The sequence below is a fragment of the Oncorhynchus keta genome, chromosome 19 (assembly GCF_023373465.1).
Source record: "Oncorhynchus keta strain PuntledgeMale-10-30-2019 chromosome 19, Oket_V2, whole genome shotgun sequence".
Classification (NCBI taxonomy): domain Eukaryota; kingdom Metazoa; phylum Chordata; class Actinopteri; order Salmoniformes; family Salmonidae; genus Oncorhynchus; species Oncorhynchus keta.
Window position 1 is genome coordinate 56,028,244 of NC_068439.1, and position 23,585 is coordinate 56,051,828.

Here is a 23,585-nt window from a genome sequence, read left to right on the forward strand (position 1 = left end):
ACAGACAGACAGGCAGGCAGGCAGACAGGCAGACAGAGACACAGCACAGTGAATAGTAGAGGATGTCATTCTTTGCACTATGCCACTCTGCTGCCACTCTGCTGGCATAGCATGCCATGTGTGTTTACCCTCTCTCTGTCTCCACGGTGTGAACATCTCTGCCTGACTGCACGCATCACATCAACACATGTCAGAAAGAAAATCACACAATGCACACCTACAACCAACTGCCGGAGCTTACATTCTCACAATCCCTTTCCAGAATCTTCCAATCTCCATTTTGATACTCATGCTGCGCTTGGGTATAATGTTATTTCCTTGGTTTTGCATACTCTAGATTTTTTTCAATAATACATCCTGATATGTGAAATGCCTTGTGACTCTTGTGAATCTTTGCACCAAAGAGAGCATTCAGATATCCGGACCAAGAAAATGAATTGGTAGTTGTGATCTGCACTGCAATTTATTGAATTATGCACTTAGTCAATGTGCACTCCTCAATCAGCACCCATACAGCAGCTCTTACACAACCAGTTGTTACTTAACAACCTTTCTTTGCTGACTGTGTTGTATGTGTCTTTAATGCATTATTACACATATTACAGCTGTATGCTATACAGTATGCGTCATTTTTAAACTGATACGGTAAGCCAATAAAGAGGCAGCCATTTTGTGTTAACAGATTAAAAGGGTTTTGTTTTGACACGGGTTTAACCAGCAGCAGTAATCCTGCTGTGATGGTGTACCAAGGCAAACAACATCGGCCAAATGTGACAGACACATATTCACTCCTCCTCCTCATTAGCTATTTCCCTTCCTCTCCTGTCTCCCGGTCTGTCTCTCCTTCTCCCCCTCTCCCCCTATCCCTTACCTCTGCTCCCCATCCCCCTCTCTCTTTAGCTCTCTCTTTCCTCATTCTCCTTCCATTACTCCCTGGATTGCGTAACCGCTGACGCACTCATAATCCATGAAAAAGAGGGAATCGGTTTTGCTCGGTTGATCACAGAGGTCAGGAGTGAGACGAGAGTATGGAGCGAGAAGAGGAGGAGAGGTGAGGAGGAGAGGAGGGTAGGGGAGGAGCCAAGAATATGGAGGGAGGAGAGGAGGTGAGGAGGAGAGGAGGAGAGGGTAGGGGAGGAGGGGAGGGGAGGAGACAAGACTATGGAGGGAGGAGAGCAGGAGAGGTGAGGAGGAGAGGAGGGTAGGGGAGGAGCCAAGAATATGGAGGGAGGAGAGGAGGAGAGGAGGAGAGGGTAGGGGAGGAGGGGAGGGGAGGAGACAAGACTATGGAGGGAGGAGAGCAGGAGAGGTGAGGAGGAGAGGAGGGTAGGGGAGGAGCCAAGAGTATGGGGGAGGAGAGGAGGAGAGGAGGAGAGGAGAGGAGGAGAGGGTAGGGGAGGAGGGGAGGGGAGGAGACAAGACTATGGAGGGAGGAGAGCAGCCGAGGTGAGGAGGAGAGGAGGGTAGGGGAGGAGCCAAGAGTATGGAGGGAGGAGAGGAGGAGAGGAGAGGAGGAGAGGGTAGAGGAGGAGGGGAGGGGAGGAGACAAGACTATGGAGGGAGGAGAGCAGGAGAAGTGAGGAGGAGAGGAGGGGAGGGGAGGAGCCAAGAGTATGGAGGGAGGAGAGGAGGAGAGGTGAGGAGGAGAGGAGGGGAGGGGAGGAGAAGAGAAGAGAGTATAGAGGGAGAAGTGGGGGAGCAGAGAGGAGGGTAGGGGAGGAGATGAGAGTATGGAGGGAGGCGAGGAGTAGAGCTGAGGAGGAGGGGAGGAAATGAGGGAAAAGAGGAGAGGATAGGAGAGGAAAAACAGCACATGGGAAAAGTAAGGGAAAGGCATATTTTCATCCTAGTGTTACTGTAGCTGGGAGCTAGCATCAGAGGCTAACAGCATCAGACAGACACCATCAGACCGACTGCTCGCTGAGAGTAGGCTATGGAGACTGAACCCTAACCCCCTTCCTAACTCCCACTGGGACAAAGATGAGAGAGGGTTGGGATGAGAGGAACAGATGACATACACAGCAGTAGTTGACCCCTTAATAATCATGCTCTGACTGGAGAATTCAGAGCGAGAGAGAAATAGGGGAGGTAGATACACAACCACATATAAGCAGAGAATAAACAGGGAACAGAGAGATAGAAATAGGGGAGGTAGATACACAACCACATATAAGCAGAGAATAAACAGGGAACAGAGAGATAGAATGGGTGAGGGGGGAAGGACAGGTGTACACATGAACACATACATGGGAGGTGAAAGAGGGAGAGCAAGAGAAAGAAAGAAAGAAAGAAAGAAAGAGTAAAGCTTTGTGAACTTTGCGGTGCCGGACTTTGCATCAACAGGCAGCAGGGGAGGCAGCAGCAGCAGGATAATTAGAGTGTGACTCCAGGACCCCAGAATAACTTCCAGGATTTAGCCCCCACATGGAGAGAGATTAGACAAGAGCTCCCTCCCTCCCTCTTCTCAGGGTCTTATCCCACTGCCTTTCTCTCCAGGGAGTCCTCAGTCTACTCCTCCTCTGTCTTTAAAACAGTCTGGACAGGACCTCAGCCAAAGGACTGCCTGCTGAAATCACACAACCACAGTTTCCCCCTGGGGGCAAGAAAACGTCTGAAAAAAAAGGCTTACGCTGGATTCTCTGGTGGACACTGAGCTTTCTAAAGTCAATAGAAATCTGTATGTACAATCAGACTCTTTCCTAGTGAAGATACTGTAATGTGGATTATAATACTGTCACAAGTCACTGAGCAAATAATGGGCCAGTCCATGCATGGACTGTCATGAACCAGAGTGTCATTTGACCTTTAGCCAGCGCTATAGCAGCATATGCCAAGATGCTGGCTGGGGCAGTGGGCACATGCTAACTAACAGTAGCCCCGCAGCTAGCTAACTGGAGCATGTTGCTAAGTGGGGCACAGCCACTGGTTGACTGCCATCACCATCAAGCCACAGATGGAACAATGAGACAGATATTTCACCAGATGTATAAATGTGAAGCATCCGCTTGGCGTTTCCACTCACTACCATGTATGGTGGTGAGAGGAAGCCCAGCGGCTGGCAGTGGGAGAAGATGGAACCAGAAGGATTTTGGACGACATTCTGACAATTTCCTCATCAATTAAACATTTGATCTCAATACGGTTTTCTGTTCTGTTCCCAAAACGACAATATTTTACAAGTAGAGTGGACTAAGTTTTGTAGAATGTAACTTTTGCCAAAATTTAAACAAATGGCATTGTTTAGAAGGAGAGCAAAGGCAAATTGAGTTGTTACATACAGTACACACACCTTACAGAGTAGGCGTTCCCTAACGAAAATATGCAAATGCTTGCTAGAATGTGCCAATAGGATCTCGCTAGCTGGTGCTTGGCTCTGCTAACCTCCTTGCTTGTTCTGACCACTATGACTAATTTGTTCCCATTGGAAACGACAGGCTGTGATCTATCTTGGTTTAGCATGTTGCTAACTGGAGCACGACTATGTTTGACTTGCGCCAGGGTGCTAGCATGTTGCTAATATAAACATGCTAATATAGCTGACACTTTCTTCCAAAGCAATTGACTATAGTGAGTGCATAGCCTACATTTTCACATTGGTGACCCCAGTGGACCACATATTCTTGATGCTATCTGGAGCAGAGCTCTGGTTGTCAAGCTGCCATTAGGCTGGACTAACTGTCCTGTATTTGTACTAGCCCAGATGTGACTGTGAATAACAAGACAAGGTGATCCTTCTGCTCCATATTCACATTAGAGATGGCTGGCCTCGACAAACTGGCTGACGCACAAAGATAGCTGACTGACTGTCCCTGGGCGTTATACCGTCCCTCCAACAAATCACTCTCTGTCTGTCTGTCTGTCTGTCTGTCTGTCTGTCTGTCTGTCTGTCTGTCTGTCTGTCTGTCTGTCTGTCTGTCTGTCTGTCTCTGTCCGTCCGTCTGTCTCACTCTCTCCCCCACTCTCACTCTCTCTTCTCTCTCTCTCTCTCTCTCTTCTCTCTCTCTCTCTCTCTCTCTCTCTCTCTCTCTCTTTCTCTTCTCTCTCTCTCCCTCTCTCTCTCTCTCTCTCTCTCTCTCTCTCTCCCTCGCAACACAGTGTTGTAACGATGTACAAATAGTTAAAGTACAAAAGGGAAAAGCAATAAACATAAATATGGGTTTTTATTTACAATGGTGTTTGTTTTTCACTGGTTGCCCTTTTCTTGTGGCAACAGGTCACACATCTCTCTTTAGCCTCTCTACACTCTGCCAAGTGCACACGTATAGTTAGGTGAATGATGTCAACAATCTCACATTTCCTTTGGAGACATTCCAGAAGGAAGTACAATAACCCTGGGTGAGAATTTGAAATGAATAGAACCATCCTCAGCATTCCGTGACAAGTTCCTCCGATTCTCTTCTATGTCACCATCATTGTCGTATGGTCCTATCCCTCTTCATGTCATTCTAGTCAGCCACCCCCACACCTCTCCTCCACACCTCCCCATCCCCCTCATCCCCCCAATCCTTATGTAGCCTTGTATGAGCAGTCACCACTATGTGAACAAACTCTCCCATTTGGAAATAAGGTGAGCTGGGGAAGCAGCTGTCTATGGCAGAATACAGCATACATTGATATAATGTACTTGGCTAAAAGCAGATTCCCTCATCACAGCAGAACAGATGGGTATTCAATGTGTACATGAATTCAGTCAACCTGTATATGAATTCAGTCAACCTGTATATGAATTAAGTCAACCTGTATATGAATTCAGTCAACCTGTATATGAATTCAGTCAACCTGTATATGAATTCAGTCAACCTGTATATTTATTCAGTCAACCTGTATATGAATTCAGTCAACCTGTATATGAATTCAGTCAACCTGTATATGAATTCAGTCAACCTGTATATGAATTCAGTCAACCTGTATATTAATAAAACCATACAGGGTTTCCATTCGAACAGGAATAAGTTGAAATGTATCATTTATCATTTAATTGAACCTGAAATGTGTCCGGAGGCATACACACTGTAACACATGGTTTTGTATCAATTATGAAACAAGTCTTACCAATCACTATGCACAGAAACCAAGACTTACAATAATCATGTGGGGTAGAAACCAAACCATGACTTTTTACTATGCCAATAATCCTTCACTCTGACGTCTGTATTATGAAGCCAAATGTCAGGTCCAGTATTCCAATCAACTACTGTTGAGCTGATGGACACAGTGAAGTGAACCAGATCAGATGAAAACATACACCTCAGTGGTACAGTACTGTACAATAACATGCACACCCTCACTCACACGCCATACAGTAGTCAACTGCGTTTCCGGCAGCCTTCTACAACGCCATTAACAAGCTGTAGGAATCAGACAGCTCCCCGGGCATGCAGTAGAGAACAGGAGAGTACAGTAGAGAACAGGAGAGTACAGGAGAGAACAGCAGAGTAGAGAAGAGAACAGTAGAGTAGAGAAGAGAAGAGAATAGTAGAGAACAGCAGAATAGAGAAGAGAACAGGAGAGTACAGTAGAGTACAGTAGAGTACAGTAAAGAACAGTAGAGTACAGTAGAGAACAGGAGAGTACAGGAGAGAACAGCAGAGTAGAGAAGAGAACAGTAGAGTAGAGTAGAGAAGAGAACAGTAGAGAACAGCAGAATAGAGAAGAGAACAGGAGAGTACAGTAGAGTACAGAAGAGAACAGGAGAGTACAGTAGAGTACAGTAAAGAACAGTAGAGTACAGTAGAGAACAGGAGAGTACAGGAGAGAACAGCAGAGTAGAGAAGAGAACAGTAGAGAACAGTAGAGTAGAGAAGAGAACAGTAGAGAACAGCAGAGTAGAGAAGAGAACAGTAGAGAACAGTAGAGTACATTAGAGAGCAGTCGAGTACAGTAGAGAACAGGAGAGTACAGTAGAGAACAGCAGAGTACAGAAGAGAACATTAGAGAACAGTAGAGTACATTAGAGAGCAGTCGAGTACAGTAGAGAACAGGAGAGTACAGTAGAGAACAGTAGAATACAGTAGAGAACAGTAGGGTACAGTAGATTAGAGAAGATGAGAATACAGTAAAGTACAGAAGGAAACAGTAGAATACAGTAGAGAACAGAAGGGAACAGTAGAGTACACTAGTGAACAGTAGAGAACAGAAGGGAACAGTAGAGTATAGTAGAATACAGTAGAGAACAGAAGGGAATAGTAGAGTACAGTAAAATACAGTATAGTACAGAAGGGAACAGTAGAGAACAGTAAAATACAGTATAGTACAGAAGGGAACAGTAGAGAACAGTAGAGAACAGTGGAGAACAGAAGGGAACAGTAGATAACAGCAGAGAACAGTAGAGAAGAGTAGAGTACAGAAGGGAACAGTAGAGAAGAGTAGAGTACAGAAGGGAACAGTAGAGAACAGTAGAGAACAGTAGAGAACAGCAGAGAACAGTAGAGTACAGTAGAGAACAGCAGAGAACAGCAGGGAACAGTAGAGAACAGTAGAGAACAGTAGAGAACAGCAGGGAACAGTAGAGTACAGTAGAGAACAGCAGAGAACAGCAGGGAACAGTAGAGTACAGTAGAGAACAGTAGAGTACAGTAGAGAACAGTAGAGAACAGCAGAGAACAGTAGAGTACAGAAGGGAACAGTAAAGAACAGTAGAGTACAGTAGAGTACAGCAGGGAACAGTAGAGAACAGCAGAGAACAGTAGAGTACAGTAGAGTACTGAAGGGAACAGTAGAGAACAGCAGAGAACAGAAGGGAACAGTAGAGAACAGCAGAGAACAGTAGAGTACTGAAGGGAACAGTAGAGAACAGTAGAGAACAGTAAGAGAACAGTCGAGTACAGTAGAGTACAGTAGAGTACAGTAGAGAGCAGTAAGAGAACAGTAGAGTACAGAAGGGAACAGTAGAGAACAGCAGAGAACAGTAGAGAACATCAGAGAACAGTAGAGTACAGAAGGGAACAGTAGAGTACAGCAGAGAACATAAGGGAACAGTAGAGAACAGTAGAGTACAGAAGGGAACAGTAGAGAACCGCAGAGAACAGTAGAGAACAGCATTGAACAGCAGAGAACAGAAGGGAACAGTAGAGAACAGCAGAGAACAGTATAGAACAGCAGAGAACAGTAGAGAACAGCAGAGAACAATAGAGAACAGAAGGGAACAGTAGAAAACAGCAGATAACAGTAGAGAACAGCAGAGAACAGTAGAGAACAGAAGGGAACAGTAGAGAACAGCAGAGAACAGTAGAGAACAACATAGAAAAGTAGAGAACAGAAGGGAACAGTAGAGAACAGCAGAGAACAGTAGAGAACAGCAGAGAACAGTAGAGAACAGCATAGAACAGTAGAGAACAGTAGAGAACAGCATAGAACAGTAGAGAACAGCATAGAACAGTAGAGAACAGCATAGAAAAGTAGAGAACAGAAGGGAACAGTAGAGAGCAGCAGAGAACAGTAGAGAACAGCATAGAACAGTAGAGAACAGCATAGAACAGTAGAGAACAGAAGGGAACAGTAGAGAACAGCATAGAACAGTAGAGAACAGAAGGGACCAGTAGAGAACAGCATAGAACAGTAGAGAACAGAAGGGAACAGTAGAGAACAGAATCATTAATAAGGAAAAGAGCTCTGTACCTTTGTTTCTACCTATAGATACGCAGAAGAAGGGATCCATAGAGGAAGAGCGGGAGAGTGGCGTCCCGGGTTGAGAGGAGGGCAGGAAAGAAAGGAGAAAAAAGGAGGCTTGAACTACTGTTATTCATCTATAAGGCAGTAAGTAAGGGAGTAAGAACTACCAACCTTTACACCCCCTGCCAAGCATTGAGTAACATGCATGCAAACAGATCATAGCCCAGAGTGGTAGATGCATTCAAATGAAAGATACACACACACACATACACACACACACAAATCTCTCTCTGCATGCCACATAGCGTCCCCCGAAGTGTTCTCGTGTTCAGGGCCAAGTCACAGTGACCCTGTATAAACTGCATCAGCTGCATCATGCTAGGATCCTCCTCCTCCATGTCTTCTCACATAGCACCAGAGTGGACTAGGAGCCTGTATATGTCATGTGCCACTAACTGCTTGCCAGCTCATACATGTGTGAGGCTGACAGGGATGTGGGGGTGACGGGAGAAAATTGTAGTGCGGGACTGTGTTGTTAGGCCAGAGTCCAGGCAGAGTAGCATCGTAGCATCTTCCCCTGAACTGCAATGCACACACACACATATGGAGGAAGCATTCACATACACACAATCTCTCTCTCTCTCTCTCTCTCTCTCTCTCTCTCTCTCTCTCTCTCTCTCTCTCTCTCTCTCTCTCTCTCTCTCTCTCTCTCTCTCTCTCTCTCTCTCTCTCTCTCTCTCTCTCTCTCTCTCTCTCTCTCTCTCTCTCACACACACACACACACACACACACACACACACGCAGTCATTATCTGCTGAGGTCAGGCTAGAGTAGGAAGAGCAGATGTTGCCACTGCATGTTAGACTGTTAGACACAGCAGTGAGCCAACACACCATTATGTAATACAGAGAAACCTGGGGAAGGGGCATGGGAGGGGGCACAGGAGGCACGGGAGGGGGCACGGGGTTGCACAGTATGATCAGGACATGCCGTGCAGCTCCATCCTCCCCTGCAACACTACGATGACAGCAGAGCACACTGACACACACTGACAGGTAGAGGAGACGTGGCTGCGAAGGGGCAGTGCACAGAGAAACACACACACTCAATCTGACCCCAAAGCAGGCGAGGAGAGAGAAAAGAAGAGATCGTACCTGACTCAGATGCCTTCAGATGTGCTAAGCCTTGAGGGAGAAGAAGAAGGCGAGACAGAGAGTATAAGAACACACCAATACTGCTGCATTGTGGTCAGGCATGCTTTGCTATAAAGGCAAAGCATGGCTATCAACACTGAAAACAAAGCTTTCCGTAGGGCATGCAAAAGCTTCATGTTTAGATCAAAATGTGGTAGACGCATCAGGCACGACTACGCTGCAAGAATGTTAATCACGTTGATTTCTATAGGCCTATTGATAGACCAGTTTATTTTTGCAATTTCTGTGATGCATGTGGACATTGTAATATTTCTTACGTTCGTATTTACTTTATTATCTTGCTGTACACCGTACTGCGCGTGCTGTCTGAAAATGTGTCCTGTAACTATTGAACCCTCTCCTCCTTCCGTATGTGAGTCTCAACTGAGAAACAGAACTCACCTGGTTTCCTCTGAACGGCTGCTGAGGAGTTAGCAGGGGGAGGGAAGAGAAGGCAGAGAGATACCTAGCATTAGCATCACACTGCTTTGGCTTGCATGGTGTCTATCATGCAAAATAAATAACTAACAACACACGGAAGCATTATTTTTCTGTTAACATGTAAAGGACCAGAGCTGTCCCTGTACATGCCTGTTTAAAAATAACAACACAAAGAAAAGTCCTGTGGAGAGAAGAACACGTGAAACATCTGTCCCATCCTTTCAGGGAACCAGATTGTACATTGTAAATCATCATCAATTAATCTGATTAATTGTGTTAATTAAACAACTCTTTCAAATCGCAGCAAATATTTCAGGAGAGACATAATATTTAGCATTGTATATACCACAGTGTTCCTCACATACACATAGTTAAAGCTCAAGAGGCATAAATCCCAGCTCCTGTAGAGAGCCAGATGTGGATTTATGATGTTGTGAGGTTTGTGGATATCTGGAAACCCCCCGGACCGATCGTCTAGCCCCCCCCTGCCAACCCAACCCGCCGCCACCAACCCCCAGAGTTCACTTCACTGCCGACCCAAATCCTTTCTGCACACCATCACAACCTCCCCTGACTTCACATTGGCTTGTAGGAATGCACACTGTTTACTCCTTCAGGGGTTCAGCATCGTTTTCATCGGGTAAAAAATGATTGAAAGTTACAGCCCTGAAACTCAACACCCAGAGGCCCAACGCTGCAAGCCGCGGAGGATGTTGAACCTACATAAATGTTTAGTCTATATTATTTCTAGCTCTAGAGTGTCATGTAAAAAAAAAAAAAAAAAAAAATGTAACACATTGAATTTACACACATGAAGTAACCGCACAACGGGATGCCATGAATTCTCACACGGCCATGCTACAGCTGTCTTCGGCTATCCCTCCTTAACCTCAAGACATCTTAACCCTGGCCACTCGGCCGCGTGTGTGTGTGTGTGTGTGTGTGTGTGTGTGTGTGTGTGTGTGTGTGTGTGTGTGTGTGTGTGTGTGTGTGTGTGTGTGTGTGTGTGTGTGTGTGTGTGTGTGTGTGTGTGTGTGTGTGTGTGTGTGTGTGTGTGTGTGTGTGTGTGTGTGTGTGTGCGAGCACGTGCGCGTGTAGCTGGAACGGTTGTAAAAACTAAATGCCAACAGATTTCTTTAATCAGCCCCTGAGAGCAACATGTAGTGGGAGGAAATGAAACTGATCGTAATTAAGAAGGACTGTATTAGATGTTTAAAGTGCCAGGCTAATACGCCATATCAGATATTAATTTGATTCAAAGCAATTAACTCTAGCTGCCGTGGTTAGATCTCTGGCCGGCCGGCCACACTGGAGGCCATTCAATTCCCACCCAACCAACCAACCAGTGTGTGGGAAGAGGGTTTCTTGTATTTATTTGATAGATAGCAAGTGGTTAAAGTGAAGGGCATACACTCAAAATGGCCACTCAATCGTGTTCCCACTGAACATGTTGGAAGAGGGTTATTTTTATTTTGTGCTGATAGCTGTAGCTATCTATAGTGGTTATAGTAGCAGAGTGGAGGGCATGATGGAGGTACTCAAAATGGCCACTCAGTCCTGCTACCTGTGCCCATGTTGTTCACTGACGACCATGTTGTTCACTGACGGCCATGTTGTTCACTATCGGCCATGTTGTTCACTGACGGCCATGTTGTTCACTATCGGCCATGTTGTTCACTGACGGCCATGTTGTTCGCTGACGGCCATGTTGTTCACTGACGGCCATGTTGTTCACTGACGGCCATGTTGTTCACTGACGGCCATGTTGTTCGCTGACGGCCATGTTGTTCACTATCGGCCATGTTGTTCACTGACGGCCATGTTGTTCACTGACGGCCATGTTGTTCACTATCCGCCATGTTGTTCACTGACGGCCATGTTGTTCACTGACGGCCATGTTGTTCGCTGACGGCCATGTTGTTCACTGACAGCTATGTTGTTCACTGACGGCCATGTTGTTCACTGACGGCCATGTTGTTCACTGACGGCCATGTTGTTCGCTGACGGCCATGTTGTTCACTATCGGCCATGTTGTTCACTGACGGCCATGTTGTTCACTGATGGCCATGTTGTTCACTGACGGCCATGTTGTTCACTATCGGCCATGTTGTTCACTGACGGCCATGTTGTTCACTGACGGCCATGTTGTTCACTGACAGCCATGTTGTTCACTGACGGCCATATTGTTCACTATCGGCCATGTTGTTCACTGACGGCCATGTTGTTCACTGACGGCCATGTTGTTCACTGTCGGCCATGTTGTACACTATCAGCCATGTTGTTCACTGACGGCCATGTTGTTCACTGACGGCCATGTTGTTCTCTGACGGCCATGTTGTTCGCTGACGGCCATGTTGTTCTCTGACGGCCATGTTGTTCTCTGACGGCCATGTTGTTCTCTGACGGCCATGTTGTTCACTGATGGCCATGTTGTTGTCTGACGGCCATGTTGTTCGCTGACGGCCATGTTGTTCACTGACAGCCATGTTGTTCTCTGACGGCCATGTTGTTCGCTGACGGCCATGTTGTTCACTGACGACCATGTTGTTCGCTGACGGACATGTTGTTCTCTGACGGCCATGTTGTTCGCTGACGGCCATGTTGTTCTCTGACGGCCATGTTGTTCTCTGACGGCCATGTTGTTCTCTGACGGCCATGTTGTTCACTGACGGCCATGTTGTTCACTATCGGCCATGTTGTTCACTGACAGCCATGTTGTTCACTGACGGCCATGTTGTTCGCTGACGGCCATGTTGTTCACTATCGGCCATGTTGTTCACTGACAGCCATTTTGTTCACTGACGGCCATGTTGTTCGCTGACGGCCATGTTGTTCACTGACGGCCATGTTGTTCACTGACGGCCATGTTGTTCACTGACGGCCATGTTGTTCACTGACGGCCATGTTGTTCACTATCGGCCATGTTGTTCACTGACGGCCATGTTGTTCACTGACGGCCATGTTGTTCACTGACGGCCATGTTGTTCACTGACGGCCATGTTGTTCACTATCGGCCATGTTGTTCACTGACGGCCATGTTGTTCACTGACGGCCATGTTGTTCGCTGACGGCCATGTTGTTCACTGACGGCCATGTTGTTCACTGACGGCCATGTTGTTCACTGTCGGCCATGTTGTTCACTGACGGCCATGTTGTTCGCTGACGGCCATGTTGTTCACTATCGGCCATGTTGTTCACTGACGGCCATGTTGTTCACTGACGGCCATGTTGTTCGCTGACGGCCATGTTGTTCACTATCGGCCATGTTGTTCACTGACGGCCATGTTGTTCACTGACGGCCATGTTGTTCACTGACGGCCATGTTGTTCACTATCGGCCATGTTGTTCACTGACGGCCATGTTGTTCACTGACGGCCATGTTGTTCACTGACAGCCATGTTGTTCACTGACGGCCATATTGTTCACTATCGGCCATGTTGTTCACTGACGGCCATGTTGTTCACTGACGGCCATGTTGTTCACTGTCGGCCATGTTGTACACTATCGGCCATGTTGTTCACTGACGGCCATGTTGTTCACTGACGGCCATGTTGTTCTCTGACGGCCATGTTGTTCGCTGACGGCCATGTTGTTCTCTGACGGCCATGTTGTTCTCTGACGGCCATGTTGTTCTCTGACGGCCATGTTGTTCACTGACGGCCATGTTGTTCTCTGACGGCCATGTTGTTCGCTGACGGCCATGTTGTTCACTGACAGCCATGTTGTTCTCTGACGGCCATGTTGTTCGCTGACGGCCATGTTGTTCACTGACGGCCATGTTGTTCTCTGACGGCCATGTTGTTCGCTGACGGCCATGTTGTTCGCTGACGGCCATGTTGTTCTCTGACGGCCATGTTGTTCACTGACGGCCATGTTGTTCTCTGACGGCCATGTTGTTCACTGACGGCCATGTTGTTCTCTGACGGCCATGTTGTTCGCTGACGGCCATGTTGTTCACTGACAGCCATGTTGTTCTCTGACGGCCATGTTGTTCGCTGACGGCCATGTTGTTCACTGACGGCCATGTTGTTCACTATCGGCCATGTTGTTCACTGACGGCCATGTTGTTCACTGACGGCCATGTTGTTCGCTGACGGCCATGTTGTTCACTGACGGCCATGTTGTTCACTGACGGCCATGTTGTTCACTGACGGCCATGTTGTTCACTGACGGCCATGTTGTTCGCTGACGGCCATGTTGTTCACTATCGGCCATGTTGTTCACTGACGGCCATGTTGTTCACTGACGGCCATGTTGTTCACTGACGGCCATGTTGTTCACTATCGGCCATGTTGTTCACTGACGGCCATGTTGTTCACTGACGGCCATGTTGTTCGCTGACGGCCATGTTGTTCACTGACGGCCATGTTGTTCACTGACGGCCATGTTGTTCACTGACGGCCATGTTGTTCACTGACGGCCATGTTGTTCGCTGACGGCCATGTTGTTCACTATCGGCCATGTTGTTCACTGACGGCCATGTTGTTCACTGATGGCCATGTTGTTCACTGACGGCCATGTTGTTCACTATCGGCCATGTTGTTCACTGACAGCCATGTTGTTCACTGACGGCCATGTTGTTCACTGACAGCCATGTTGTTCACTGACGGCCATATTGTTCACTATCGGCCATGTTGTTCACTGACGGCCATGTTGTACACTATCGGCCATGTTGTTCTCTGATGGCCATGTTGTACACTATCGGCCATGTTGTTCGCTGACGGCCATGTTGTTCACTGACAGCCATGTTGTTCTCTGACGGCCATGTTGTTCGCTGACGGCCATGTTGTTCACTGACGGCCATGTTGTTCGCTGACGGCCATGTTGTTCGCTGACGGCCATGTTGTTCACTGACGGCCATGTTGTTCACTGTCGGCCATGTTGTACACTATCGGCCATGTTGTTCTCTGACGGCCATGTTGTTCACTGTCGGCCATGTTGTTCACTAACGGCCATGTTGTTCTCTGACGGCCATGTTGTTCTCTGACCATGTTGTTCTCTGACGGCCATGTTGTTCTCTGACGGCCATGTTGTTCTCTAACGGCCATGTTGTTCTCTGACGGCCATGTTGTACACTATCGGCCATGTTGTTCTCTGACGGCCATGTTGTTCTCTGACGGCCATGTTGTTCACTGACGGCCATGTTGTTCACTGACGGCCATGTTGTACACTATCGGCCATGTTGTTCTCTGACGGCCATGTTGTTCGCTGACGGCCATGTTGTACTCTGACGACCATGTTGTTCACTGACGGCCATGTTGTTCACTGACGGCCATGTTGTTCTCTGACGGCCATGTTGTTCGTTGACAGCCATGTTGTTCACTGACAGCCATGTTGTTCTCTGACGGCCATGTTGTTCGCTGACGGCCATGTTGTTCACTGACGGCCATGTTGTTCGCTGACGGCCATGTTGTTCACTGACGGCCATGTTGTACACTATCGGCCATGTTGTTCGCTGACGGCCATGTTGTACACTATCGGCCATGTTGTTCGCTGACGGCCATGTTGTTCACTGACGGCCATGTTGTACACTATCGGCCATGTTGTTCTCTGACGGCCATGTTGTACACTATCGGCCATGTTGTTCGCTGACGGCCATGTTGTTCACTGACGGCCATGTTGTACACTATCGGCCATGTTGTTCTCTGACGGCCATGTTGTACACTATCGGCCATGTTGTTCTCTGACGGCCATGTTGTTCGCTGACGGCCATGTTGTTCACTGACGGCCATGTTGTTCGCTGACGGCCATGTTGTTCACTGACGGCCATGTTGTACACTATCGGCCATGTTGTTCTCTGACGGCCATGTTGTTCTCTGACGGCCATGTTGTACACTATCGGCCATGTTGTTCTCTGACGGCCATGTTGTTCACTGTCGGCCATGTTGTACACTATCGGCCATGTTGTTCTCTGACGGCCATGTTGTTCTCTGACGGCCATGTTGTTCACTATCGGCCATGTTGTTCTCTGACGGCCATGTTGTTCTCTGACGGCCATGTTGTACACTATCGGCCATGTTGTTCTCTGACGGCCATGTTGTTCACTATCGGCCATGTTGTTCTCTGACGGCCATGTTGTTCTCTGACGGCCATGTTGTTCTCTGACGGCCATGTTGTTCTCTAACGGCCATGTTGTTCTCTGACGGCCATGTTGTTCACTGACGGCCATGTTGTTCTCTGACGGCCATGTTGTTCTCTGACGGCCATGTTGTTCTCTGACGGCCATGTTGTACACTATCGGCCATGTTGTTCTCTGACGGCCATGTTGTTCTCTAACGGCCATGTTGTACACTATCGGCCATGTTGTTCTCTGACGGCCATGTTGTTCTCTGACGGCCATGTTGTTCTCTGACGGCCATGTTGTACACTATCGGCCATGTTGTTCTCTGACGGCCATGTTGTACACTATCGGCCATGTTGTTCTCTGACGGCCATGTTGTTCTCTGACGGCCATGTTGTACACTATCGGCCATGTTGTTCTCTGACGGCCATGTTGTACACTATCGGCCATGTTGTTCTCTGACGGCCATGTTGTTCTCTGACGGCCATGTTGTACACTATCGGCCATGTTGTTCTCTGACGGCCAAGTTGTTCTCTGACGGCCATGTTGTACACTATCGGCCATGTTGTTCTCTGGCGGCCATGTTGTTCTCTGACGGCCATGTTGTTCGCTGACGGCCATGTTGTTCACTGACAGCCATGTTGTTCTCTGACGGCCATGTTGTACACTATCGGCCATGTTGTTCTCTGACGGCCATGTTGTTCGCTGACGGCCATGTTGTTACTCATGTTAATGTGACACGGTCGACAAATACTCAATGGATATTGCAACATAAAAAAAAAAATTCAATGGAGGCACCACCTGCAGGAACAGCTAATGTTTCAGTAGCTGAAGTAGTCAGATTACGGAGTACGACATTGGCTCACAGGGTTAAAGACAAGGAGCGAAGGGCGAAAGACTAAAGAAGGGAGGTAGCAGAAGCCTGATAGACAGCATCCCTGCAGGCGAGAGGGGGATTTGGTGTCCCTGGCGCGTGTGTGTCTGTGAAATGCTGGGTTGCAAAACACATGCAGCTAAAGCTTTCCTCCTTCCCTTCGCAGAGCTGGCTGCAGTGTCCAGAACAAGCCAATGGACGGCAGATAGGAGAACATGTGGTTCCTGTGTAATCCTCTTCCTGCTCCACTTTACCAGCCGCAGCAGCTAGCGAAGCCATCCTCCATCCCAGTCCACTGAAATTCTAACGTCACTGTCAGGCTTGGGACCGGACACAAATGCCCTCTGCACTCCGCTTGTGTTGGAATTAGGCGCATGCACGCACACACACACGCGCGCACGCAGAGACACACATACACACACACAGACATGCACGCACACAGGCACACACAGGCACACACACACACACACACACACACACACACACACACACACACACACACACACACACACACACACACACACACACACACACACACACACACACACACACACACATCAGGGCAAGTCCTCCCTCTTTTTATTTTTTCCCCCCTGACCTATTTCCATAGTAAGATTATTGTAACAGGCATTTCTCCATGTATGTTTATTAATCCCCAAAGCCGAGCTCCTAGGCATCTCTTCATCACTTGTTTAACAGTTTGTTTGCCCCAGGCTTCAATTACTACTGTTTTCGCGGGGCCGTTTTTACAGTTCGATAAGGTCTTTTTAGACCGCTTATTGAAATGAAGGAAGTTGTAGAAGTCCGATGATGAGAACATGGCAATCAGGTTGTACGTTACATAACCCTAGAGCATGTGTCGATAGCTCATAATAGCTTTAACATTCTGAATATTTCATTTGTAATTAAAATACCCCTGAGGCATCCAGTCTTTCAAATGTCAAAATCTATTCATTTAATTTAATAGGTTTGGGAAGACAAAACATTACATTTCAAGGCCATATAAGAAACAATGAACAGAGATAAGATATGCCACATTCCAAATGACTCTGCAGAAATCATTAATAATTTCGCACGTTGACTGATGATAGCATTGCCAGCATCCCAAATGGCACCATATTCCCTATGGGGCTCTGGTCAAAAGTAGTGCACTATGTAGGGAATAGGGTGCCATTTGGGACGCATCCATTTGACTGATGATAACACCACTTCACCGCAATGGCTGTAATATTACCGAACAGCACGGGGGCGAGCAAACGGTGTCTTATTCCAGCCCCTCCGCTCTGACGCACCTAAACACTGATATGCCCTGATCCACATGGGCGGACAGATTGAACATGTGTTTTATGGCCATCTGTTTATTGTCTTATTCTGCAGGTTGGTGGTTTAGGGTTGAGCTCTGTGGGCAGGATGAGGGCTGAGGGCTAGGATAATGATGCTGGTTATGTTACAGCTAGGCTAGCTAGGCTAACACAGTCATCCTGGCGGACTGGGCTCTATGTGGCTCTTTGGGGGTGACGGCTAAGGGCTGGGATAATGATTATGTTAGAGGTATGCACATCCCAGTCATCCTGGGCTGGGGAATGATGATGGTGCTGATGTAATGTTTAATGATGATGATGTTTCAACTAGCAAGGCTAACTAAGTCATAATATGAAGTTTCAGCTAGCTAAGCTAACCTAATCCTGATTGCTAGTTGCTAATGAAGCTTTTGCTAACTACAGCTAGGCTAACCCAGGGCAGGCTTTGACGATAATGTTGCTGTTGATGATGTTTCAGCTAGCTAGGGCTAACCTAATCATCCTGTGGGGCTAAGGCCTGATGATGATGTTTCCGCTAGGCTAGGCTAAACCCAATCCTCTTGTTTCAGCTACTGTAATATAGGCTAAACTAACCCATTGTCAGTTGATTAGTTTTGCCTATAGCTCATGTACACATTCAAATGCTAATCACTGAATTGCACTACACTGTACATTGCATACACAGCCTTTAAGCAGGCTCGGTTGAAGTTAACAACTGTGAAAACTATGAGCTGAGCATACGTCATACAGCCCATCCCAGTCTAAATGCTAAATGCTTCTGAGGCCTAGTGGGCCTTGCCATCTGCCTGCTGTATGAATCCTGCTCCAGGGCCCGCTAGGATAACTCTAACTGCAGCTGTGTGTGTGTGTGTGTGTGTGTGTGTGTGTGTGTGTGTGTGTGTGTGTGTGTGTGTGTGTGTGTGTGTGTGTGTGTGTGTGTGTGTGTGTGTGTGTGTGTGTGTGTGTGCGTGCGTGCGTGCGTGCGTGCGTGCGTGCGTGCGTGCGTGCGTGCGTGTGTGTGTGTATGTAAGGCAGACTGGCTGGCTGCATGGCTAAAGACACACACACACACACTGTAAACACTTACAGGTCCGACAGATTGCACCCATTACTCATTAGCGTAACACATGATGCAGCATCAAAATCCTCAATCAGTCTCACAGACACTACACAGACACTACACAGACACTACACAGACACTACACAGACACAGACTTAAGAACGGTTGTGTCTCTAATGTCTCATGCGCTGACGGTGATGTTAAGCAATGTGGGCAAAATATGCTCTCTGTATCGTACTGCAGTGCAATAGTGTCTGTAAGAAAAAACAACATGCTTTAGCAGTTGTAGACATACTGTAACAATAAGGACTCCCTATAAGGCGTTGTCGATTGCAGATGTCAGTTTGAATTTAGTGTGGTATTTGTCCCAGAGTTTCCTGGTCAAATTAGCCATTTCTGCGCTCATTATCCTCCTAATTATGCTTCAGCGTCTCTGCGGCGTAATCAACAATCAGCCACATAAATTAATCGGAGGGAAAGATATAGAGGGGTGGGGGAGCGAGAGAGAGAGAGAGGAGAGAGAGAGGAGAGAGATTGGAAAGCTGTGTGCGTGCTGGACACAGGGGGCTGTTCCAGTTAGCACAGCAGGAGAGTGCTCTCAGTGCTGTGCTCCTGTCTAGTGGCGTTTGTCCTCTCCGCCAATAGGAGTGCTGCATTGTAAATTAGAAGCACTGCCCTGGGGCGGTGACATGGCCCTCTATTCAACCGTCATCCTGAATCACAAGCAACCTATTAAATCTCAGTTGTTTTAGCACAAGAATGTTATCGCTCCCATGGCAGCTCTGTGTCGGCCTGAGAGAAGCTCTCAAACGAATGGATGGATCTCTTCTCCTCTCCTCATTGTTAGACAGTGGCTGAGAGAGAACGGAACCGGACTAAAGGATAACGCCCAGTCACTGAGACTGACATCGGACATGCATGGTTTTCTGACATACCATATCTTGTGTTTTGGAATGCTAAGCATAGCAGTGGGGTGGAATAAATAGCTAGTATCCAAAATAAAAAAATAAATGTTTGAAACCCTAAAACAATTAGAACCAAAAATGGGAAAAAGAGCTGCAGTATAAGGTAACAAGCCACAAATGGAGGAGTACTCAGTGTGCATTCATCCCCTGTATTTCAAGATGGAGTTGTGTCATTATTCAACCTTTCACTCTGGCCTAACCAGCCAGGAAGTGACCTAACCAGGCAGTAACGGGAAGTGGGTCAGCAGTGAATCAAACTCAGCCATCATGAATCTCCAGTCTCTAAGTCACCCAGTACACTCCAGACCGATGAAAAAGAGGAAGGAGGTGATGTTGTCTGAGAGATACGGTAGCTTCCGGCCTCGTGAAGGCAGAACTAAGGACTAAAGTAGGAATTTACTATGAGCTTTGTCAGAGCACTACATTTCAATAAGACACATAGCAGAGGCAGCCTTGGCATAAGTGACCAAGAGGAGAAAGATAAAGCTGTTCCTTATTATTCAAACCATTTTGTACCTTCTGGCCCCTGTAACACTTGCAGGAGCTGAATATATGGGAAGAGAAATGACTGAACATTGTAATATGGCTCTTATCAAAGAATATTGCATCCCTGTACAGATTTCTCATGAAAGTAATAATAGAATGCAGAGACGGTATATCCTGGTATATCACTTCCAATATAACTCCCACATACAACATACAATTAATTTGAAATAAACTGTGAAAGAGGAACCACCCACACAGAGATGTCCATGTTTTCAGTTCGAGCTGAATCTGTCGACATGCTCTTGTACGTTGTTTTTTTTTTCAACGTGGAAATGGTACAGTGTAGCAAAAAACCTTTGAGAAAATAGTCAGTTCGTTCAATTCAAATATTGTATAAACACCTTTAGCATTCATTATTTGCACCTTGCTGTCTACATTCAACAAAGACATTGGTCGGTAAAAGACTGAACGATCTTACCTTCACCGCAGGTCCTTCCGGTATATCCAGTTCTGGAGCAGTCACAGTACGGTTCTCCATCAGCCATGGAGCAGTGGCCTCCGTTCTCACACGGGTTCTCCGTACAGAGACCCATCATCTCCAGGCGCACCTTCTGACTGTTGATCAGCGTGGGGACCTTGTTTCCGTAATTCAGGTCTGTGATAACTCCTTTGAACGGTGGCAGCTCTCTAACCGTCGGCAGGGTGATGGCCGAGGTCCTGATGTCTCCGGGTACACCTCCGAGGAAGAGGTCGCTGACGATCTTCATGAACTGCCGCTGTGGTCGAACCTCGTCCGCCTTGGTCTGCCCGTCCAGGGCTAGGACCGTTCTGAGGTTGTGTCGGCTGACTGTAGCGAAATGCCAGCGGCTGTCGTTGACCGGTTTCTCAGAGGTGACCGTGGTCTCGGCGCAGTCGACACTGAAGCAGAGCTGGAGCTTCCCGTCCGTTACCGTGAGGAGCAGGAAGTCGCAGTAGCCGCCATCGTCAAAGTAGAGGATCAGGGCATCGGACGCGGCTGTCTTGAACTGGAAGGTGAGCTCACTTCTGGTGCTGGCGTCCCAGCGGACATACCGAGCCCACTGACCCTCGGAGCCTGTGAACTCCAGACCCTGGCACAGGCCCAGCAGAGTACTGAGCAGCAGGAGAACACGCTGGGAGAGACTAAAGGGATGCATTATAGAAAAAATACGTAGGGTAGACTGTGGCAGTTGGGGTTAGATGTTAGAGGGAGAGATCCTTAGATTGTCAATAGCATCAGGTGTGTTTTTTGTTTCAAAGACTGATATATTTAATGTACTGTATGTCCCAAGCGTGCAATGTTTCATTTAAGAAGATGACACAATATCCTTTTGATTGTAATATAGACCAGAGGCTATTTAAAAGACGAAAATCCTCCAGTCAAATCCCAGTCTTCCAATCCGAGAAGAGAGGCAAAGGAGTAAATATCCGTCTTCCTACCTAAGGATCGACAATGCTGATCCTCAGTGTGTTCTGTCAGTGATACAGAGGCCCATCCGATGATTTTCCTTTGAGGCGACTGCAAGGATTAAAACAGACGGCGACCATCTTGGCTTCAGATCCGTAGCCACGCCCCGTGGCACTGTGCTGTATGTTCTAGTCCAGTTTCAGGCCTTGCAGATCTTCCCATAACTGCAAAACAGAAATTCTATCATTATTCCGTATAGTTACTCAGCTCACCAAACAACATGATTAGACTGTAGGTTCCACAAAGGGAGAAACATAACAGTCTAAATCAGCATGAAATGTGCTGGTCCAGCCTTAGGCAAACCAAAGCTGTAACTGAAAAACAACAGGAATTGTATCATTATTCGCACGTAAGAGTACCAGCTCACCAAAAGCATTTATTGACTATTGGCTAATGGCTAATTGCCCCTGAGGGGACAAATGAAGTTGTATTGAAATTAATATAGCGCCAGAAATAGAGGTTCAAAACACACCAAATCATCATAAAAATAATGATTTATAAGTATACCTTCCAAAAATCATCATGTGAGAAAATTGCCCTTTTATGTGCTACAATCAGCTGAGCTAATGAGAGCCTAGTTTGTAAAACTCTGATTTGGTCGCATCTCAGTGATCAAGTAGTATGAACATATATTAAAGGTTTATCATAATATTTTTCATTTTTGGACGTGGTCTACCAATCACTTGTTTTTATCTGAATAGCAACTGGCGTTATCTTCAGGCTTTAAGTTGACTAAAATAAGATTATCATTATATACACTGAGAGTTGAAGGCTTGAATTGTAGTGTCCCATTCAGTCAGCATAGAAATGTTATTAAAATAAGCAATCTTTCTGGTTACCAGAATCTGGTGTACAGGTTTCTTGGGCTTCAGGAATAAGACAAAAAATAAAGAACTGTGGTCAAGGCTAAGACGGCGCCTGTGCAATGAGTGGATCTTACTCAGGTGTTCTAAAGCTCATATCAGACTGAGAGCATAAATGCTTCCATGGTAGTTCTTTGTGAGTTTTAGTTTAGGAAAACGATCTCGCTGCAGAAGCGACACTTACAGAGGTGATAAAAACAGCTTGATTGCCGTAGCAACGTCAGGGAAACTGGGCAGAAGGGAGTGCTGCTTCAAATGCAGCAGTTCTGCAACATCTCTAATTGAGCCTCTCTCATTCTGCTTAATTGCCGGCCTCAACACATTACGGAAAGAGATAAACTGTATAGGAAGATCTGGGGACAGGTCGTCTGGATACTGGACAGCCAATACGTTGGTAAACAGGTAATAATCTTTAGCGGACAACAGTTCTTGAGGGATTGAACAAAAAAAGTGATTTGCAATTTCGTTCATACTGGTTAAACTGTGTTTGAGTTGTGTGGTTGCAATATCTACAGTATTTTATTAAATGTAATTTACCTTGAATATTGTAACCCACTGAGTTCAACAATAAATAGTGGCTGAAATTATCCTGAAGCCGACTACTTTTTTCCTCATTGATAAGGTATTTATTTGATGTGTCATTTATTTTATAAATAGCAACAAAATAGCAGCTAAATACTGTATAAAGATATACACTCTATGGCCAAAAGTATGTGGACTTGGCTATTTAAGCCACCCCCGTTGCTGACAGGTCACAGAAATGCAATCTCCAAAGACAAATATTGTCAGTAAAATGGTTCGGACTGAAGACCTCAATGACTTTCAATGTCATACCGTTTGTCAAATGTCTGCCCTGCTAGAGCTGCCCCGGTCAACTGTAAGTGCTGTTATTGTGAAGTGGAAACGTTTAGGAGCAACAACGACTCAGCCGCGAAGTGGTAGGCCACACAAGCTCACAAAATGAGACCGCCGAGTGCTGAAGAGCATAGCAAGTCAAAATCGCCTGTCCTCAGTTGCAACAATCACTATCAAGTTCCAAACTGCCTCTGGAAGCAACGTAAGCACAAGAACTGGTCGCCGGGAGCTTCATGAAATGAGTTTCCATGGCCAAGCAGCCACACACAAGCCTAAGATCCCCATATGCAATGCCAAGCGTCGGCTGGTGTGGTGTAAAGCTCACGGCCATTGAACTCTGGAGCAGTGGAAACTGCTGGAGTGAATGATGCTTTACCATCTGGCAGTCT

At 46.8% G+C, this 23,585-nt stretch overlaps 1 protein-coding gene across 3 annotated transcripts in view; it reads right to left on the reverse strand.

Annotated features, from left to right (window-relative positions):
* LOC118397857 (neurexin-3b-like) overlaps positions 1-23,585 on the reverse strand; it is a 547,522-nt gene that overhangs the window by 516,277 nt on the left and 7,660 nt on the right. For all 3 annotated transcript variants that reach the window (XM_052470831.1, XM_052470833.1, XM_052470832.1), the window contains exons 2-4: positions 20,471-21,642; positions 9,207-9,227; positions 8,766-8,795 (exon numbers count right to left, since the gene is read on the reverse strand). In XM_052470831.1, coding sequence (XP_052326791.1) covers positions 8,766-8,795; positions 9,207-9,227; positions 20,471-21,167 — 748 coding nt within the window. In that variant the 5' untranslated portion in view covers positions 21,168-21,642. The remainder of the gene's footprint in view (positions 1-8,765; positions 8,796-9,206; positions 9,228-20,470; positions 21,643-23,585) is intronic.